Genomic DNA, 17457 nt, shown 5'->3' with positions numbered 1-17457 from the left:
CTTTGTGGAACGCTCTTTCAGATAGTCAACAAACTGCATCTAACCTGTACACATTTAAGAAAGTAATTTAAACAATGTAAATTCTCTTGCCGGGATTAATTTGCTTAAATAATTTTGTATTGATAAATTGTAGTTAGTTATTGCAAATGATTCCTGTGCAATATATTTATACCACACTATGTTTTTCTTAAGCAGTAGAAACTGTATTGTTTTGTTAAGTGTGCTGTTTATTGCTTTAAATTGTATTTCAAGCCATTGGTTGAGTCTGGGCCACGCATGTGTATAAAGTTTATTATTATTATCATAATGATAACAATGAACATAATGATGAAGATAATATTGAAAATGATATTCTAGTAATAATGATAAATAATAATAGTGACAACAATATCTGATAATAATAATACTATATATACTACAGTTGGAAACACGGAGTGTGTGTAAAAAGAGAAACCATCAACATCTTTCAGTCATACATGTTTTATTTCGGAAGAGAAGAGAGTCCATCTAGAGCTGGTTCCCTAACACATTCAAAATATCAAGTGAATTGATGATGCCTGACACAACTTATACTGTACTAGCCATTGACTTAAGAGAGTTTAATGCGAAAAGGCAGAATAGAAATCGGCACATTTTATTTATTTTTTTTTTGCGCCGTGAAAAGCAACTCTCAATGCCAAAACAGACTTGATCCACAGGTTAAAATATAGAGAATTCTGAAGGTTAGGAGGTAGAGGGAGATTGCAACAACTGGAATACCATATACTCAATGTAAATAGTTTAAAACATGCATTGGAGAAGTTTACAATTGAATGCTAAACTGTTAAACCTTCTGGAATTCCATCTCCACTCTACTTTGGCTTGTATACACTTTCTGTGTTGGCTCACTCTGTCAATGATTCCACCTTTCCAAAAAATAAAAAATAAAAAAATAACTTGATACCTTACAAAGGAAAGGGCTTCTGAATGTACAGTATAGTAATAATATTATCAGAAATGAAACATTTTAAGAAAAGATGAACTTCATGAGCCAACATTAAGTAAAATAATTATATTTACAAGTTATGAGGTACAGACAAATAATGCAATATAAAGCCAAATTTCAGTACCTCCCACATATTAAAAGATATGAACTTAAAATTTATTCAGAATCTTAAGCTCAGTTAAACCAATATGCATAATTTGTTAACAAATGTCTCTAATATTTTCCAAAGTAATTCATGATATATGTACTATATAACAACTAAATAAACAAAATATGCAGTCTATATTGAATAACCCCCTTTATGTATATTTTCAACCTCAACAATATTTTTTACTGTACTTTGCGGTGTGCTCTACACCAACTTAATTTCCTTACTCGTACTTAGGGAGAAAATATTTGATACAAACTGGGAATATAGGAGACAAAACTTCTTTTACTTTGTTTAAAACAAACATCATTTACAAATAGAAACACTATGTAGAAACAGAGAACACACAAAAGCTATATACAAGCAAGTACACAGAGTGAATACTTAAGTTAACTGGAGGGGTTAACGCCCATTTGTAACCCTTAACCTTTTTCACAATTGCTGCCAACACCCAGAAATTACTTTAGCAAAGAGCAAACAGAATAGATATTTTATGTGCTTAAGGTGGCTCAAATTATTCACACCCCAGCAAAATTATACCCAAAATGAAGACGACTTGTGCATTGAGTTCTATTATGTCATTTATACATCCCACAACTATCATATGCTTATGTAAGGCCATTAACATACATTACATTTCATATGCACAGTATATACACATACCGTATATTTATACACACACACATAATTTATGCATACAAATACAGTACTTATGTATATATACGTATGTACGTGTATTATTGTGTCGCAAGCACAAAAATATGAGCATACATTTAGACCAATATGTTTATATGTGACCAGCTATGGCAAAACCCTACATTTTTGTACTAACCATTAAAAGTGTTTATTTGATGAGAATTACTGTATTAAGTTTTCAATAAATACCTCTTCTTCCATAAACTGCAAAAACCAGAAATTGACCAAGATGCTGATTTTCTGACATTTTGGTTGCTAGCACAAAATTTTGAAAAGCCAGCAATGCTGGGTTTTGCCAGAACTGGTCAGATATTTATATCCATATAAGTAATTACGTATAAATACATAAACTTATTCTTTGTCTGTGCCTCTAAATATCTTCTGGCATAAATAAACATCATATGGGCCTAATTTTCTCTATATTTTTTTTTTCATTCTAAAGTCACATATATCAGTTCTACTGTTGTCCATTTTAAACAGACACATCTTGAAATATCCAAACATACATTTAATTATTTCTATTCATATAATTACTTCTCTTGTTGATTAAAAAATACATCCAAATGTTTTCATATTTCAGAGTTGACTGGTATAAAACTAGCATACCACTGAATTTCAAATTTACGATTAAATTGCATACATTTAAAAAATTGTTAGTATCATTTAATCCTAATATTTAAAAAAATTTAAAACCCTCAGTCTATACATTAAGAGGTTAGAAGTTAGATAATTTCAGTTCTATACTAAGCAAAGTTCTTCATTTAGACATTTTTTTTTCAGTACAATAATCTGATCCGTCAGATATACTTCCCCCATGCAAACAATCTACTTATATGATTTCCCCCTTAGATAAAAACACATTGTAATAACCAAGGTATTTATCTACTACTCTTCAGCCAAAGGTACCCTGCAAAACTAGTAATAGTAAGCCCACCCATCATCCGCTATGTAATAAATTACATTTCCAACATTCATAGAATTATATAAGCTGAGTAATGGCTGACTTAGCTCAATCAGAGAGAAGCATGTCTTTATCAAGCTGTGTAAAGACTGACTTAGCTCCTGTTATACTCCTACTTTTGGAGGTCAGCTTCACCCAATTTAATAACCTGAACTTAAGCCCATGGTATCAGGTTGTTTATTGATACTAAATCCTTCTTTAACAAACATTCAACATACAATAATTCCAAACTGTTCTACTACCATTTGATTATCAGTACCACAGTCAATTTGAAATGTTTCCAGTTGAAATTGCAATGTTCTGTTAAAAGACATGTGTTTCCATGCCTCATCCTAGGTTTCAAAACCCACACACCAACTTATTATGCTCTGTCCATACTTTTTGATGAATACCAGTGATTTGCCCATATATGGGTGTGATATGACATCACCATGCCCAAATATGGGAAAATCAAACTTGTCAAAAAAATTCTGATATGCACAGAGCAAACAATACAGTATATTTTTTTTTTATTGCAAAACTTTAAAAACAGGCATATTTTTTTGGTTGTCAGTTCTGCCCCCCCCCCCATTTTTCCTCCCTCTGGAAACATTTGATAGCCAACATAGGGGTATATCCTCATTCCCCATGCACATCCCTGGATCTACCAACAATTATATATTTTTCCAATGTTTATAATAAAATAATTATATCAGCAATGTAACAGCATGTTTCTTACTTATACCAAAAATTTGTTTTGTAACATCTTGATCAATTTAAGATCCAATAACTTTAAAGAAAATGTTGCATTACTACAGCGAAAAAACAGTAGGCAACTGACATAAAATTATACATAAATAAACTTTCTATACATATATGGCTGCATAAATGAGCAACTACATTGATTGGGGTTTTTTTTTCCGTTTACAAATGCAAGACATAAGCATACATAATTCATGTGCAATAAATATGTAATGGGATTGTACACCAAGTTGACATCACTTGGGGATCGTATAATCACTCAGAATTTGTCCTCTTTCACAAATTCAAAAAATCCCCCATATGCTGTTGTTGTCTGTTACATGAACATGTTTAATTTAATTTTATTAGAAGCCATATTATTTACACTTATACATGGTGTAGAGGGCACCAGGAACATATTCAGGATTTGTTATCTTAAGTGTAAAAAAAAATCAAAAATCTATATTTTAGTTAGTTATTACAGTACTTGTTCACAAAACACTGCAATTCTGCCAATTCCAGAATAGAGGCTTGGGTCAATGCATATAAGGCCCCCCATCTTGAAAACGATATCACATCTCAAATATGGTGCAAATTTTCATGGGTGGCTGGCCCATGCTTGATTTTCTGGTTTGAAACTACAGTATTGAGTTTTTAAGGAAACAATGTTATCAGGAAGGAATTCTAAAGAATAATTGCCTTTTGACTGTTATTGCTTATTTGTTGTAGTAATACTTTTAAGCATCTTGATGACTATCAAAATTCCTACATGGTTCCCTAGAAAACTATCTAAAAAAATTTACAGGCCATTTCTGATGATCAATTTTTTCAGCCTCAAAAAAAACCTACCCATAACATTATTTTATTCAACCTAGCTATATATACATAATTAAGGAAATACTGTTTACATTCTTTTAAATTTTGTTTTGATAAATAAAAAAAAAAATTATTTTAAAAATAAACTGTGGAAAGGTTTTAAAATTCTGAGAATTTTATAAATATTTAACAAGTGTTAAGATAGATAATTTTAAATATATTTCCCAATTTACACTGACAAATTCTGGTGGGTGATTTTATAAACATATTAATTTATTAGCAATCACAATGTAAGTTGTTGGTAAGTAATTGGTATTAAATTTTCTCTTTAAAATTGTAATTACATTTGCAAATGATTTCATATGAAAAGCTTTTGCTTTGAAAAATGAACACAGATTATAAAAATGTAAATGACAGACGGTCCGGCCTCCATGATACATACAAATTGCACATGAACTAATATATACGACTGGCACGTGATTGGTTGTCATGACAACAATAATTTGTGGTAACAATAAGAATGTATCCTGCCCCAGGACACGAATTCCACTTCATGATTCACCTCAACCAAATGCTTGTTAATATTAAAAGTAAAATATAAAGATACCATTTAAATTAGATTACTAAAGGAACGTCTGCCGACTTTGATGCAATCTCCGTCTTCAAACATATATGCTACTAATACAAATTTGCTAATGAAATTATATAAGAACATGGGAAATGCAGTGTTCACATTCACACAGTGATTTCACAATGCAACACCACAATGACCACATTAGGTTCCCTCATCCTGACAATATTCATTAGATGTGTTATCTTGCGTCTCAATCTTGGCATGATTGAAACCATCAGTGCTTGTGAGAGGCATAGTAGCTGTGTTAAACAGGACAATGCATCAACATTTAGTCTATAGTTTATAATCACTAGTCTAGTTATAAATTTTACACTATGTTCACAAAAAAAAAATTGGCACCTTGGTACCAATTTATGCTAATCATGATGGTTTGTGTTTTACAGATGTATCGAGATGGCATACCAAAATAGGCAGGCAGGTCCGTCCATAGTAACCTTAAACAAATTCTCTGGGTTTCTGGGGTTATACATCTCTATTTGTAAATACGTGGAATCGGATATTACCTAATAACCACTGGCGCAAGTCATCCACAACAGAAAAAAACAACAGTGTTAAATTAATAAATAAATGCTGCAATTAAATTCTACAAGAAACCATATTCTATTTCCATGCTTTTTGCCAAACAGCTTAGTACAGGGTTCCTGCACCACAACATTTCTATTTAGTGAACTTTCTCTTATAACCATGATTCCATGCAAACTTAATGTAGATTATGAATTAATATAACATTTGTGAGTTTACGTAGTTATAAATTAATCTATATTATATATTAATATAATATGTCAGATAACAATTTTCTGACCATGTTTGCATGTTCAAGACAGAGTGGCCAAATTCGATCAGTCGTTTTTTCCCAAAGTTTTTGTTTATGACTGCAGGAACCCTTACACAAGTTCACATCTAAATTAATGCCAATAGGAAAAAAAGCAGTGCTATTTAGTAAGCTATTATATTGCAGCATATTATTATCTCTTAGTAAAGCAATTGAACAAAATATATATCTACAGCACTTCTAAAATAACTAAGAGTTCTGAATGTACCCTTTAACCTATGTATCTACATAATATATATTAACTTGCAGCCTGTGTAGTATCTGTGATCTGGTAACCAACAGCCTGCAGAAATGCCTTCTCCTGGTGCAACACCAATCTTGGTTCTGGAAACTTTTTCTAAAGCAAATGCATCCCCTTTAACTTCTTGACAGGCATTCATATAACTGCAATGGTGATATGCCAACGCTTTTAAGCTGTGACTTTGGATTAGCTAGAACCTGATGGCGCTTGATAAACCAGCCAATGACAGTGTTTTATTGTACAGTGGCCAGAGTAGATATAGAGGCAGTGGTTGTTATAAAGTAAGAGGTATATGAAGGTACGTCATGTATTGATGATATTTTTGTACTATCATTCAATTTACTGTAAAATAGTACAGAATCAGTAGACTGAAGTAGTTTGTGGTAATAAGCAGATAATCATCGTTTTAGTTGCTGAATTAGTTGTAGTTCTCTACAGTAGTGACTGGTGAGTAGAGAACTGGTGTTGGTGGTAGTTAATCATCAAGTGGAAGTGATATTTTTTTAATGCAACAAAATAATAAAATGGATAAATAATTATTGAGTTTGTAGCAAAGTAGTGGTACGCTGCATGTAATTCTAGCAGCAGTTGTTATGGTAGTGGTAGTAGTAGCAAGGAATTTGTGAAATTCATGTAAATCAATACAACTGTATGTGGGTGATTAGCTGCTAAATTAGCTATTATTAGGTGCCTCTAACATTTCCATTAGAAATGTATCAATAGGGGTGTCACCAATCAATTTAAAAAAGAAGAGATGTTCCAAGCATTTAAGTCCGATGGATCGTAGCGCTGGTAATCGTAGAAGCAATTTAGCAAACCTGCCAGACTCCTCCGGATACTGAGTCCGACAGTACTCTTCCAGTGATGCGTAAACCTTCTCCCGTAGCTCTTCCACTTTCTGAACTGAGGAGAGATTCTTCGCATCTGTTGAATAAACAAAGGGAAGACTGTTCATTGGATCTGTAGCAACACGCCTGGCATTATGTATGATTTTCTGTACTGAGGTTAGATTCTTGGCATCTGCCAATACAAACAGAAGAGAACATAGAGTAGTAACAAGAAAGCAAACTAAAAATAACAACATATAACAAAGAGCATGTACAGAACAGAGAGTTCACAAACATAAAACAAAAGAAAATAGAGTTAGTTTTTACTATAATTATAGAAAAACTATACTTGAAACAAGGACTATTATTAAGGAAATTTAAAAACAATGCTGTTGTTCAGCAACTTAGGAAATTAAATATACTTTTGGTAATGCATTGCCTTTACAATTTCTCAATTAAAACTGACAGGCTGTTATTCTTATGCCTATATGCCTCAAAATATGTAGTCAATTAAAAGCAAATACCTCCCACAGAACTACATAATGTGATTGAGGTAACATTTTTTATTATTGTTGTAGGTAATGGATACTGGAATATAAGGAAAGGTGCTAATTATGAGTTACTCCTGCTTAATGTCAAAAGAAAGGGACAAAAGGCAGAATTAATGAAAGAATGAGTCACTATTTAACATTAACCATCTGCCCATCATATATACTTATAGGTAGTACATTTTTAACAAAATTATATTTCATAAAAAATATTAATATAAACTATTTACTACTACTAAATACTTATTATAAAATGAGGCACAATTAATATGCATTAGAAGAAAAATATTACTAACTAGTATAAGCATAGTAGTAATAATTTAAAGGCAGTTTTGTAATTTAATCGCAGTACAAATTGTAATAATAAATTATAGTCTGTTATTTTTAGTATTTCATTTTAGTGCTGGTTGGCAATATCAATGCCTAAAAAACGTTAAGCGCGTAGCAATGCTTTGAGGTGGGGAGGAGGTGGGGAGGGGGGAGATAGTAAAGAGGAGGTTAAGGTTTCAAAGGGTTCTGGAAAGAGATGAGAGTTAGTTTAATAGCAAAGACAGTGCAAAGATCAAAGTATGACAAGTGGGACAATTTATGTGAGGAGGGGAAGAAGCATATTGTAGGTCTACAGAAGCATGGAAAGTCCTAGAAGTAATTCAGAGAGATATAATGGTGCATAACAGTGATAAGAAAACATGTAATAAAATGGGCAAAAACGAGCTGGCTTTATTGAGAGACTGAAGAAAACAAGCAAGATGGAGTTGTTGATGAGGCAGATTGCCTTGGGTTGCAATGTTTAGAGGGAGAACAACATGAGAAGCCCCTCCCACAATACAAGAGCAATAATCATACTGAAAATGTTCAGACCCCTGTCTATACCATTTTCTCAAATTACCTTTTTCTTTGAATTGAATGTCAAGTAGTTGGTCCTATGTGCAGATTAGGACATCGCCTCCCAGTTTACTGACTACGGTAGGAACTGCAGTGTGGCTGGTGGGTGTCCCCGGGGCAAAATCAAAATCTCCTTATCGATATCAATAAGATAGACTTATATTTATAGATCATGGAGATAACATTTTTTGTATGTTTATATGAGGCTTGCAATGCCAATGTGCCAGTGTTGTATACTTTAGTACAGAGAAGCTGTAATACTTTTACTCATAACTTTGGCAATAGTAAGTCAATTCCAGTGAATGACCCATCATTTTAAAGCTGATAATGTGGAGAATATGAATATACTAAAAAGTCAATTGGTTTTTTTTAAATGTTTCTGTCATTGATGCTGGTTTTGGCATGGCAAGCCCCATATGTATAACAGTACATGCCTGCTGTTGCAAGATTGCTGAACAATGCTAATCTAGTGGGGAAACCTACCTGGGTTGAAAAGGACTATCGCCCTGAGACAGCCAAGCTCTGTTTTATCCATTCTCATTTCTCTCATCTTGGCAACAAGTTCTGTGAGGACACGGTCAAATATAGTGCCAACACCGGCTGTATGGGCGCTGTTTCGGTGTACATGTAAACCGGTTGCCAAAAGGATTCCATTTGTAACAGCAATGGAGCGATGTGAGAAAGCAGCAATTAATAACTCATTCCATCCTGCAATGACATCAAATATATTCTTGTGATTACAATCAATAATGAAGATAATATTATAATCAAAATACTGATGATGCAATGACATAGTGATTACAATAAAACATTGATACTTATTATTACATCATCATTAATAATCCACCTCTTAGTTTTCAGTACATATGACCATGTCAAAGGTTAAGGAACATAAGTAGTAATGCAAATTACACTATCATCTGAACTTTATATCGCATTATTACTGTAAATATGATTGATGCTTATAATAGTAAACAAGTTAGCCAAATACCGCAACCACTCTTCCTACCACACCCTATGGTTCCTTTATTGGTTAATAACACTATAGCTATATCAATGTTGTCGTTAATAACGTCAACAGCAACAGTGACAACAGTAACAACAACAAAAGTGACAATGACATCAGCAACAACGACTACAGTAACATCAATCACAACAACTATAACAACAGTTAGGTCATCGTTAATGTTGTTAGTGTGGATACGGTTACTACTACAAAAGACAAAAACAACTGTATCAATACTAACAATAACAACGTTCTAACAGACAACAGGTATATGAGAACATCAACCTACCATAATGGAGAACACCAGAACATATTTTAATTGGCAAACATAATAGTAAATGCAGTAAGTAAAACAGGGAGGAGTTTGAGTTTAACCCCAGTACCAAGTCCTGCCTATATTTCCTGTAAAAATCCCAGAGTTTGTCTAGGGCAAGACACTCAGCTGTTGAAATCAATCTTAGAGTATATGGTACAATGTTGAATCATAGCATTATTCATGAAAATTGTTACCAGAATACTGATCTGACTTTTGATGGACAGATATCACCTGTGGCATTGATTGCACTGACCAACCCACTCACTCCCTTCCCGACATTTTCTAACAAGGATCATTTTCTGCTGTTTTATGTCCGTGACCTTTGATTTATCATCACATTTCTATTACCATATGCAGAGGCCTTAAGCAGTCAGATGATTCAATAGTAATTGTTGTCGTTAAAATTCTTTTTCTATTTATATTGGAATTTTTTTTTTACTGATAACATTTTTTAGATCGTTGATTTAAAAACAAATATATTTAGTTAATAACAATGTTTATTTTTCTATTAAAAAAAAATCATTGTTTTCTGGGCATCTCTAATACATCAATTGGCATGTCTCAGTTGAATATAAATTATTGTTTATGGTCATTTTAGCATCATGTAAACACACACGCCTATTCCTTGAATATTTATTACTTCCACCGTAAAGATTTGTTCATTGCATTTTGTCTAGTTTTCTTTATTCATTCCTTTCAACAATTACATCATGAAGACGCAAGAAGAATCAAGAGAAATCTTATCGTATGTCTGGCTACGAGTTTATTTGCACAATTTTAGCTGCTTAATCATAGTTAATGGCAAGCTAAAGTGTAAATAACAGAAATTGTTGCCAACAGCGAACACAAAGCTTCATTAGACAAAGTAGCATTACAACAGGTTAGAACTGAGTCAGTGTCGACGATAACAAGTACTGTTAAAATATTGATTGTATACATAAAAGATGCACCAAAAATCTTCACTTATTTTCATTATACTTGCGTTTATTTCCATTACATTTTCATATACTTCTTTAAAAATGGTGTAACAATAGCCACTGCCTAATTATTAAAACTAAAGTGTGTATGGTTTAATCACAATGTTAATATTAAAGATTGTTTCTGGATGCAGTGCCTAGAACTTGTATGTCAATATTGGATGTTGTGTCACATTGCCTAATGCCCACTGTAATGCTTTTGCTAGTATAAGAAATATGGACCACATTATCTTTATAAATGTATCTATACTTCACTAGTAAATATTCCTATTAACAATTAATCCCACTCTTCTTTTTATATTTTATTAATGTTCATATAATTGAAATTAAAGTTTAAAAAAAAAATGCACAAAATTGCACTGGTACTGATGCCCTTTTATTGTGCCTATGTTTTCCAGATTATTTATTAGTAGTGGTACCACAATAGATGCACTTTTCCAAGTGAATTTACACAGAAGCGCAACTGCTAAATATTGTTAATACTTGAGTGCATTGTGTGAAGTCAGTCCATTGCTAGAGTAATTTACCACTTTGAAAGTGCCGATAATAAGGATGACGCCGTTTTCAATACATTAAGAAATTATGTTGTAATGAAGCGCTGGTGTAATGTGTGGTATTCTTCTATATCAATCTACATCATGCAGGTATGGCAAAAAAAAACTCCATTCAGTCTGATTATCATTTATGACTAAAGATATAAAGCCATTATTCAAAGGCATCAAATGGTTATTATTTTACTTAGTAAATTTATATTCTTTCAGGATCACATTACACTACTAAAATAAAACACAAAAATTATTAATAAAATACATCAACTAACAAGACAGCAAGCCTTTTTTGTATTTTTTTTAAAATTTTAAGTTGAAAAATCATGGTTAAAATGGACATTTTTGTTCACTTAATTTTAGAATAAAAATATGTTTTTCCTACTAATATCTATGTTATCTTTTATTTATTACTGTATATGTTTTGTTGTTACTGCCAGTGGAACGTAATTATATAATTACGACAATATAATTATCTTGAATTAAACAAAATTAATTTTTCAACAAATTCTCTTACTTGTACAAATAATATGTACCGTGAAGATGATTGTATTATTCCGTATTTTACTAAATGTTCTGTGTGTGAATTACATGTCATGAATAACAACTTCTACCTGTTTAGATGTTTAAAGATGAGCTGACAAACAGGAACAATACATTTATTTCTACATACCACAGGAAATCTCAAAATACATCATACAGAGTAAGGCATGAATAATGGATTGTTTCACTAATCTCTTCAACAGTATGCTATACTAGGGTAGTTCTAGTGGAAGATAGCTGTTTGTGAAAAAATATGCAGCTGGTTGTAAAATAAAAAATGCAAAAAACCACAACAATAACACAATAAGTCGCAAATGATTAGGTTTTAACTTCTCTGAATATAGGACAAAGATTATTTTCTAACACACAGCCAAGTAATCAAAAGAAATTGATTAACAGATACCTCTGCTTAACTATACTATTCAGAAAAACAAGAAAAAAAGGGGAAAAAAGAGCAAAGGAAAGTATGTACATTTTAAAAATCTGTAATGCTGATTATGAATGAACAACAGTTAGAAGTTCGTTTTAGTAAATGGAACCAAAATACTACAGTTCTCTGAGACTATGTTTAATTTGCAGGTATGATACTTAATATTCAGTATTGATATAATTTCATAATCTTTTTTGAAAGAGGATTCTGTTGTATGCATCTCCAATTTTCTGGATATTAAAAAATGCAAAGAATTTCATATGACCTAAAATTATGATCTGTTTAAAAATATTGTAGCTCTGTGCTACAGTTGTAAAGTTCTAGAGTCAGTGTGGAGTAGAATAGATATATAATTTTGGTCCTAAAAGCCAAATTCCATAGCAAAAAGCAATGATATATAATATTTTTTACAAGTGAAGACTTCTGTTCTGGGTGATTTGTACTTTTCAGTCTTCTTCTCGCCTCAATGCCTTGTAGGTCAACATTTATAATTTATCCTAATAATAAACTACATGATAAACTAAATTAGCACACTAAAACATGAAAGCAACAAGAGAAAATGTTCACCTCAATATGTCATCCATACTGTGCCTTTAATTAATACTTATGTTTATAATAAATTTTCAAGAACAACATATTATCCTCTTCTGGATTAAAACCCAAGACCCTTTGATAATAGTTTAAATGCTCTATCAACTAAGGCCAGGCAGTATGACCATGCTACAAGAGACAAGCTAAACAACAAGCTACAGTACTAAGCAAGGGACTGCCAAGGTATTGTACCAATACCTTGTGAAGTAGTATGCTACTTGGATAGACAGACTACTCCACAAAGAGACAGGTTTCCCGAATACATGCTCCTACAGAAAAAAACAAAATCATAATGAACTATAGAGCCAATTGATATTTGGTTAACTTGCTAATTAGTTGAATACATTTGCTAAGCAGCTCCCTACTTAGACAGACAATAGTTTACCTGCTCTAAGGAGTGTCACTTGATCATCTAGAATTAGCTCTGAGAAATGAGGAATCCTCTTGGCCCATTCCACCAATGTGAACAACTGTTTATCTGCAGCCTGACATATGTTGGTCACTGGGTCATTCTGGTGAAAACAAAATAGGTAATCAATATTATGTACAATGATTATCAAACTACTGTAGGTTAAATAAGGGCACAAAGTTCATTACTCACCACATATTAACAACACATGTGTAAGTATTACATACATTAAGACAGGTGTGTACTGTAAATTATACAATAATTACTATACTGCACCTAATCACAATAAGTACATTTTCAAAAGAACAAATTACATCAAATTATATTAATCTATTTCTATGTATTGCCTGCAATATACAAACAACATCTGCAGAATCCTATGATAGAAAGGTAGTTGAAATTAGGATGTAAATGCAGACTGATGTTTCTAGGATAAAGGTCAGGAATGCAATGAAAGGAAATGAACCAGCTTAAGCACAACCCATTTTCCCATACATAAATCAACACCGAAAAAAGACATCATCAGGTAAAGTAATGTTGTTCACAAGATGATGAAACTTGTTATTAGAGTTTTATATAATTAATTACTGTATCCCTACATTATTATAAAAAACATAATTAGATACATCTATCTAAAAGTGTTCCTTATACTATAGTGTTTAAAAAAGGAGATGTAGAAATGTAGAGATGGGCTGATAGAAGAGAGAATGTATAAAAGAAGAATTTGGAGAAAAGGAAATTGGTCAGGAAGAAGGAATGTTGCACTGACACTGATTGGGAGGAAAATGGTAGGGAGAAAAAGTGATGTTCAGGAAAGCAAATGTTAGAAGAGGGATAGACTGAAGAGGAATGGCTAGGAAAAAGGTTTAGTCAGAAAGAAGATTTGAATAAAAGCTGGTAAAGTGGAATGCTCTGAAGAGAGAGGAATGCTAAAGAGTTCGAAGGAGGTAGATTAATTTTTCAAAAGGGAAGATGTGGTCATACTGGAATAGTTTGAAGTGCAGTGCTATATGTCTCCAAAGAATTGCAACTGTTTCTGTACCAAGTAGGTTATGTATCCCCTTACCATGAAAAAATTCAAATTTTAGATTAAAAAGACTGAAAAGCCCATAGATGGAATGTTATTATACTATTTAATATTACTTCTGGCCGTCTTGTTTTGTCAATACTAAGATTTTTATCCAGTATTTGGTCTAGCAATATTGATTCTAGTGCTATTGCAACATAAAATGGGAAAACAATAATTAACAAATTTATCATATCTAAATTACTATCAATATTTGCACATGTGAACATTTCCCTACGGAGGATAACAGAGCATTAGAATCGGTTTCATACAAAAGTAATTTGATATCTTGATCACATTTTTACAACATGAAGTACATGTAATTGTTTTCACAGTAAAGACAATTAGAAAATTCATATGAGAACAAGATGCATCAAGCTGAGGTTTGGTGTGTTTACTAATTAAACTGAAATAAAGCTACCATATTCATTTGCTATCCTCTCTCAAATGCATAGGGCAGATCAGTATAATACCCCTTTTACACTGCCAAGGGCAGAATAAACCTACATGTTAATTCCGGAGTGATCCAGGATCTCAGGTGTTCCCATTTACATCGAACGTAAAAGTCCAGGTTGATCCAGAGTTGCTCCCATTTTACACCGGCAATGAACTCGAATTCAAATACCGCCCTCAATTTTTGTTGTGATGGTGATCGCACTTCGCTTGAGTTCCTCGTCGTGACGAAGCCGCAATTAATATCAATATTGAAGCAATGTATCTTCGGATTGTTTTTAAATTATGAGAATTAAATTAGCAGTTTTGCTATCAAGTTTATATGCAGGGGATTTAATTTGAAAAGTGCCTAGGCCTAGCCCATTGCTTGCAAAGTTTAGGCCTACCTGACCACAGCTGCAGTAGGCACCAGGTAAGGCCTAATTCCGGAATCAAATTCGGTGTTGTTTACACTGGCAACTCTGGAATGCACCCGGGCTGTCCAACACTGAATGCGTCCCACACTGCGAACCCGGGATGTTTGGCAATGCAGGTATTATTTTTTACATTTCAAGGGGTATGACAGTTCTGTTGAAGCACACAGATAAGTAGTACATAGTCTCTGGAAATTAGTATACTGTAGTAGAGATGGTTGTACAAACTAGTGATGTTTATGCATCCTTCTCAAGGATTCAATATCACTTTAACATAGGTTGATATGGTGATTTAAACATCTAAAATACTAGGCTGCCACCAAGAGTGCGAAATGTATACAGCAGTAGAAATTCTACATAACCACAACATGTGGTTAAATACACTTTTCAACATTTCAGAACTATGTTTCTTCTCATCATCAAACTCAGGATTCAGTAAACACATGCGAGAATAAACAAAATGTTAACAACCATCCCATAATTAAAATCACCTGTTTGCAGCTACATGTCTTTATAATACTTAAAAAAGATGGCTGACCATAATTGTACCAGTATTTTCTGGATTATCAAAATGCTTCAAGTATCACATAGCCCCCAGTAAAATCTAGTTTATCAAAATACAGATGACAGTACCTCATATCCCAAGACACTACCTAGATCATAAACAGATGCATGTTAAAATTTATGTGTTATATGTTTCCTACAGGATACCATATTCATCTCTCATTTCAGAAGAGAAAATTTCATTAACAGCAATAAAAATTGACATTAAAAACCAAAAGCATTTTCTGGCTGCTACTCTCTGTTATGTTTGACAAGACAGTGTTTAGTAGACAACTTAACTAGCCAAAAATGTACCTACTACATGCTAGCAAAAAACTTCACAACTTTGGCTCAACTTCACTTAATACTTAACAATACCAAAGGTTGAGATGAAAAAGCCTATTACTAGAAACTTGACCTTTTCAACATTTACTGAGTATAGTAACTTAGGGGCAAACTGCACTCCTTGACATTCCCCAATTGAAAGTAAATCTTCTGGTGGGTCTAAAGATTAGTAATAGCTACTAAACCAAATGATATCTCTACAAGAGTACTAAGGCTATATTCTCACACGGCAGCTAACGGTTAGCAGGATCCAGATCCTGCTAAGAGTTAGATGCCGTGCATCCATATGAGAAAATCCTGATCCGGATATCAAGAATATGATGGTCGAATCACTGGCCAATAAGAAACTGGAAATTGTAAACGCGTATGTGTGATTGGTTGATTATAGAAACGCGCTCACTTGCTAACCGATAGCGCTTGCTAACCGTTAGCGGTATCCGGATACCGCTAACGGTTAGCTCCCGATCCGGATAATAGGTCTCTCGTGAGAACCAGGCTTAAAGAATTGTGCAGACATAAATATCTATTTACTAACAATCTAACCTTTCTAGACAACTTACTCTATATGATGTATTATAGCGCAAAATTCCTTTTAGACTACATTTGCTAAGGGTGGGTTTCTGCTGAATAAACGGTTTAATTCCTTCTGAACGCGTTTCTCGTGAAAAGTGCAACAAAGAAAATCACGGTAATGCGAGCATTGGCAGGTGGACGGAGCTTAAATGACGGTCACCAACGGAAGTTGAAGCTGACCTTACTTGAAGCTGCGAAAGAAGTAAACAACACACCACGAAAGTATGAAAAAAGTATGGTATGATCTTCAAGCATGTCATTCTATTGGTTTAATTTTTTCTTCGCCCAGAATTTCCCGCGGACGAGCGATCAAACCAACGAAGAGGTTCATTTGGGTCACCAACGGGTCATGACTAACACGGTATTGCGTTGCAGCTGAAAAGTGTACCACAAAACACGCATTTTCTGAGGGCGAACCCTATAACGAATGCGTGTAAAAACATGCATTTTTAGAACGCATTCCTAACCATGTTTTTGTTTTGTGGCTTGTTTCTACTGGGGAAAAAACACATGTTCACAAAAACAGGCCCTTAGTGACTGCACCATCTTAGCTTACATTTTCTAGCCATAGCGAGATCTGTCTACATTTTAATTGTTCCATTGATCCTTCTGTTAGCCTCTTCATTGGTGCATAGGTGATAGCACAGTTTAAACTTGTTGTTCCTGTAGGCACTTTATGAGAGAACAGGAAACCAAAGCTGGGAGCCAAGGACCCCTTGGTTGTGGTCCAGGGCCTGAAGACCCTTGAAATATTAGCTTTTTTACATCCTGAGAGACTATGTAATTTATTAGCCTATAATACCTTATTTATTAAAATCAATATTCAAACTTTTTTGCAAATTAATATTGGGACCTACAAGAGGTTTGGCTCACTCACTAAATTGTTGGGTAGGCCTAGGTCCACCCTGTACCACCGCCTGTGCATTGGTGCAACATTTTCTAGAGGAAATGTAA

General features: G+C 33.3%; 1 protein-coding gene across 5 annotated transcripts in view; it reads right to left on the bottom strand.

Moving 5' to 3' along the window:
* Positions 1 to 464: 464 nt before the first annotated feature.
* Positions 465 to 17457, bottom strand: part of LOC117116704 (retinoic acid receptor RXR-alpha-B-like) — a 76236-nt gene continuing 59243 nt past the window's right edge. For 3 of the 5 annotated variants that reach the window (XM_033260804.1, XM_033260805.1, XM_033260806.1), the window contains exons 5-7: positions 13087 to 13213; positions 8777 to 9001; positions 465 to 7053 (exon numbers count right to left, since the gene is read on the bottom strand). In XM_033260804.1, the coding sequence (XP_033116695.1) occupies positions 6707 to 7053; positions 8777 to 9001; positions 13087 to 13213 (699 nt within the window). In that variant the 3' untranslated portion in view covers positions 465 to 6706. The remainder of the gene's footprint in view (positions 7054 to 8776; positions 9002 to 13086; positions 13214 to 17457) is intronic. The other 2 variants (XM_033260807.1, XM_033260808.1) reach the window with 1 other exon arrangement.

This window comes from Anneissia japonica, unplaced genomic scaffold (genome assembly GCF_011630105.1).
Source record: "Anneissia japonica isolate Jap-2015-1 unplaced genomic scaffold, ASM1163010v1 scaffold2284_len378405_cov197, whole genome shotgun sequence".
Lineage (NCBI taxonomy): Eukaryota > Metazoa > Echinodermata > Crinoidea > Comatulida > Comatulidae > Anneissia > Anneissia japonica.
The sequence above is the reverse complement of the archived record's forward strand: the minus strand, read 5'-3'. Positions and strand labels throughout refer to the sequence as shown.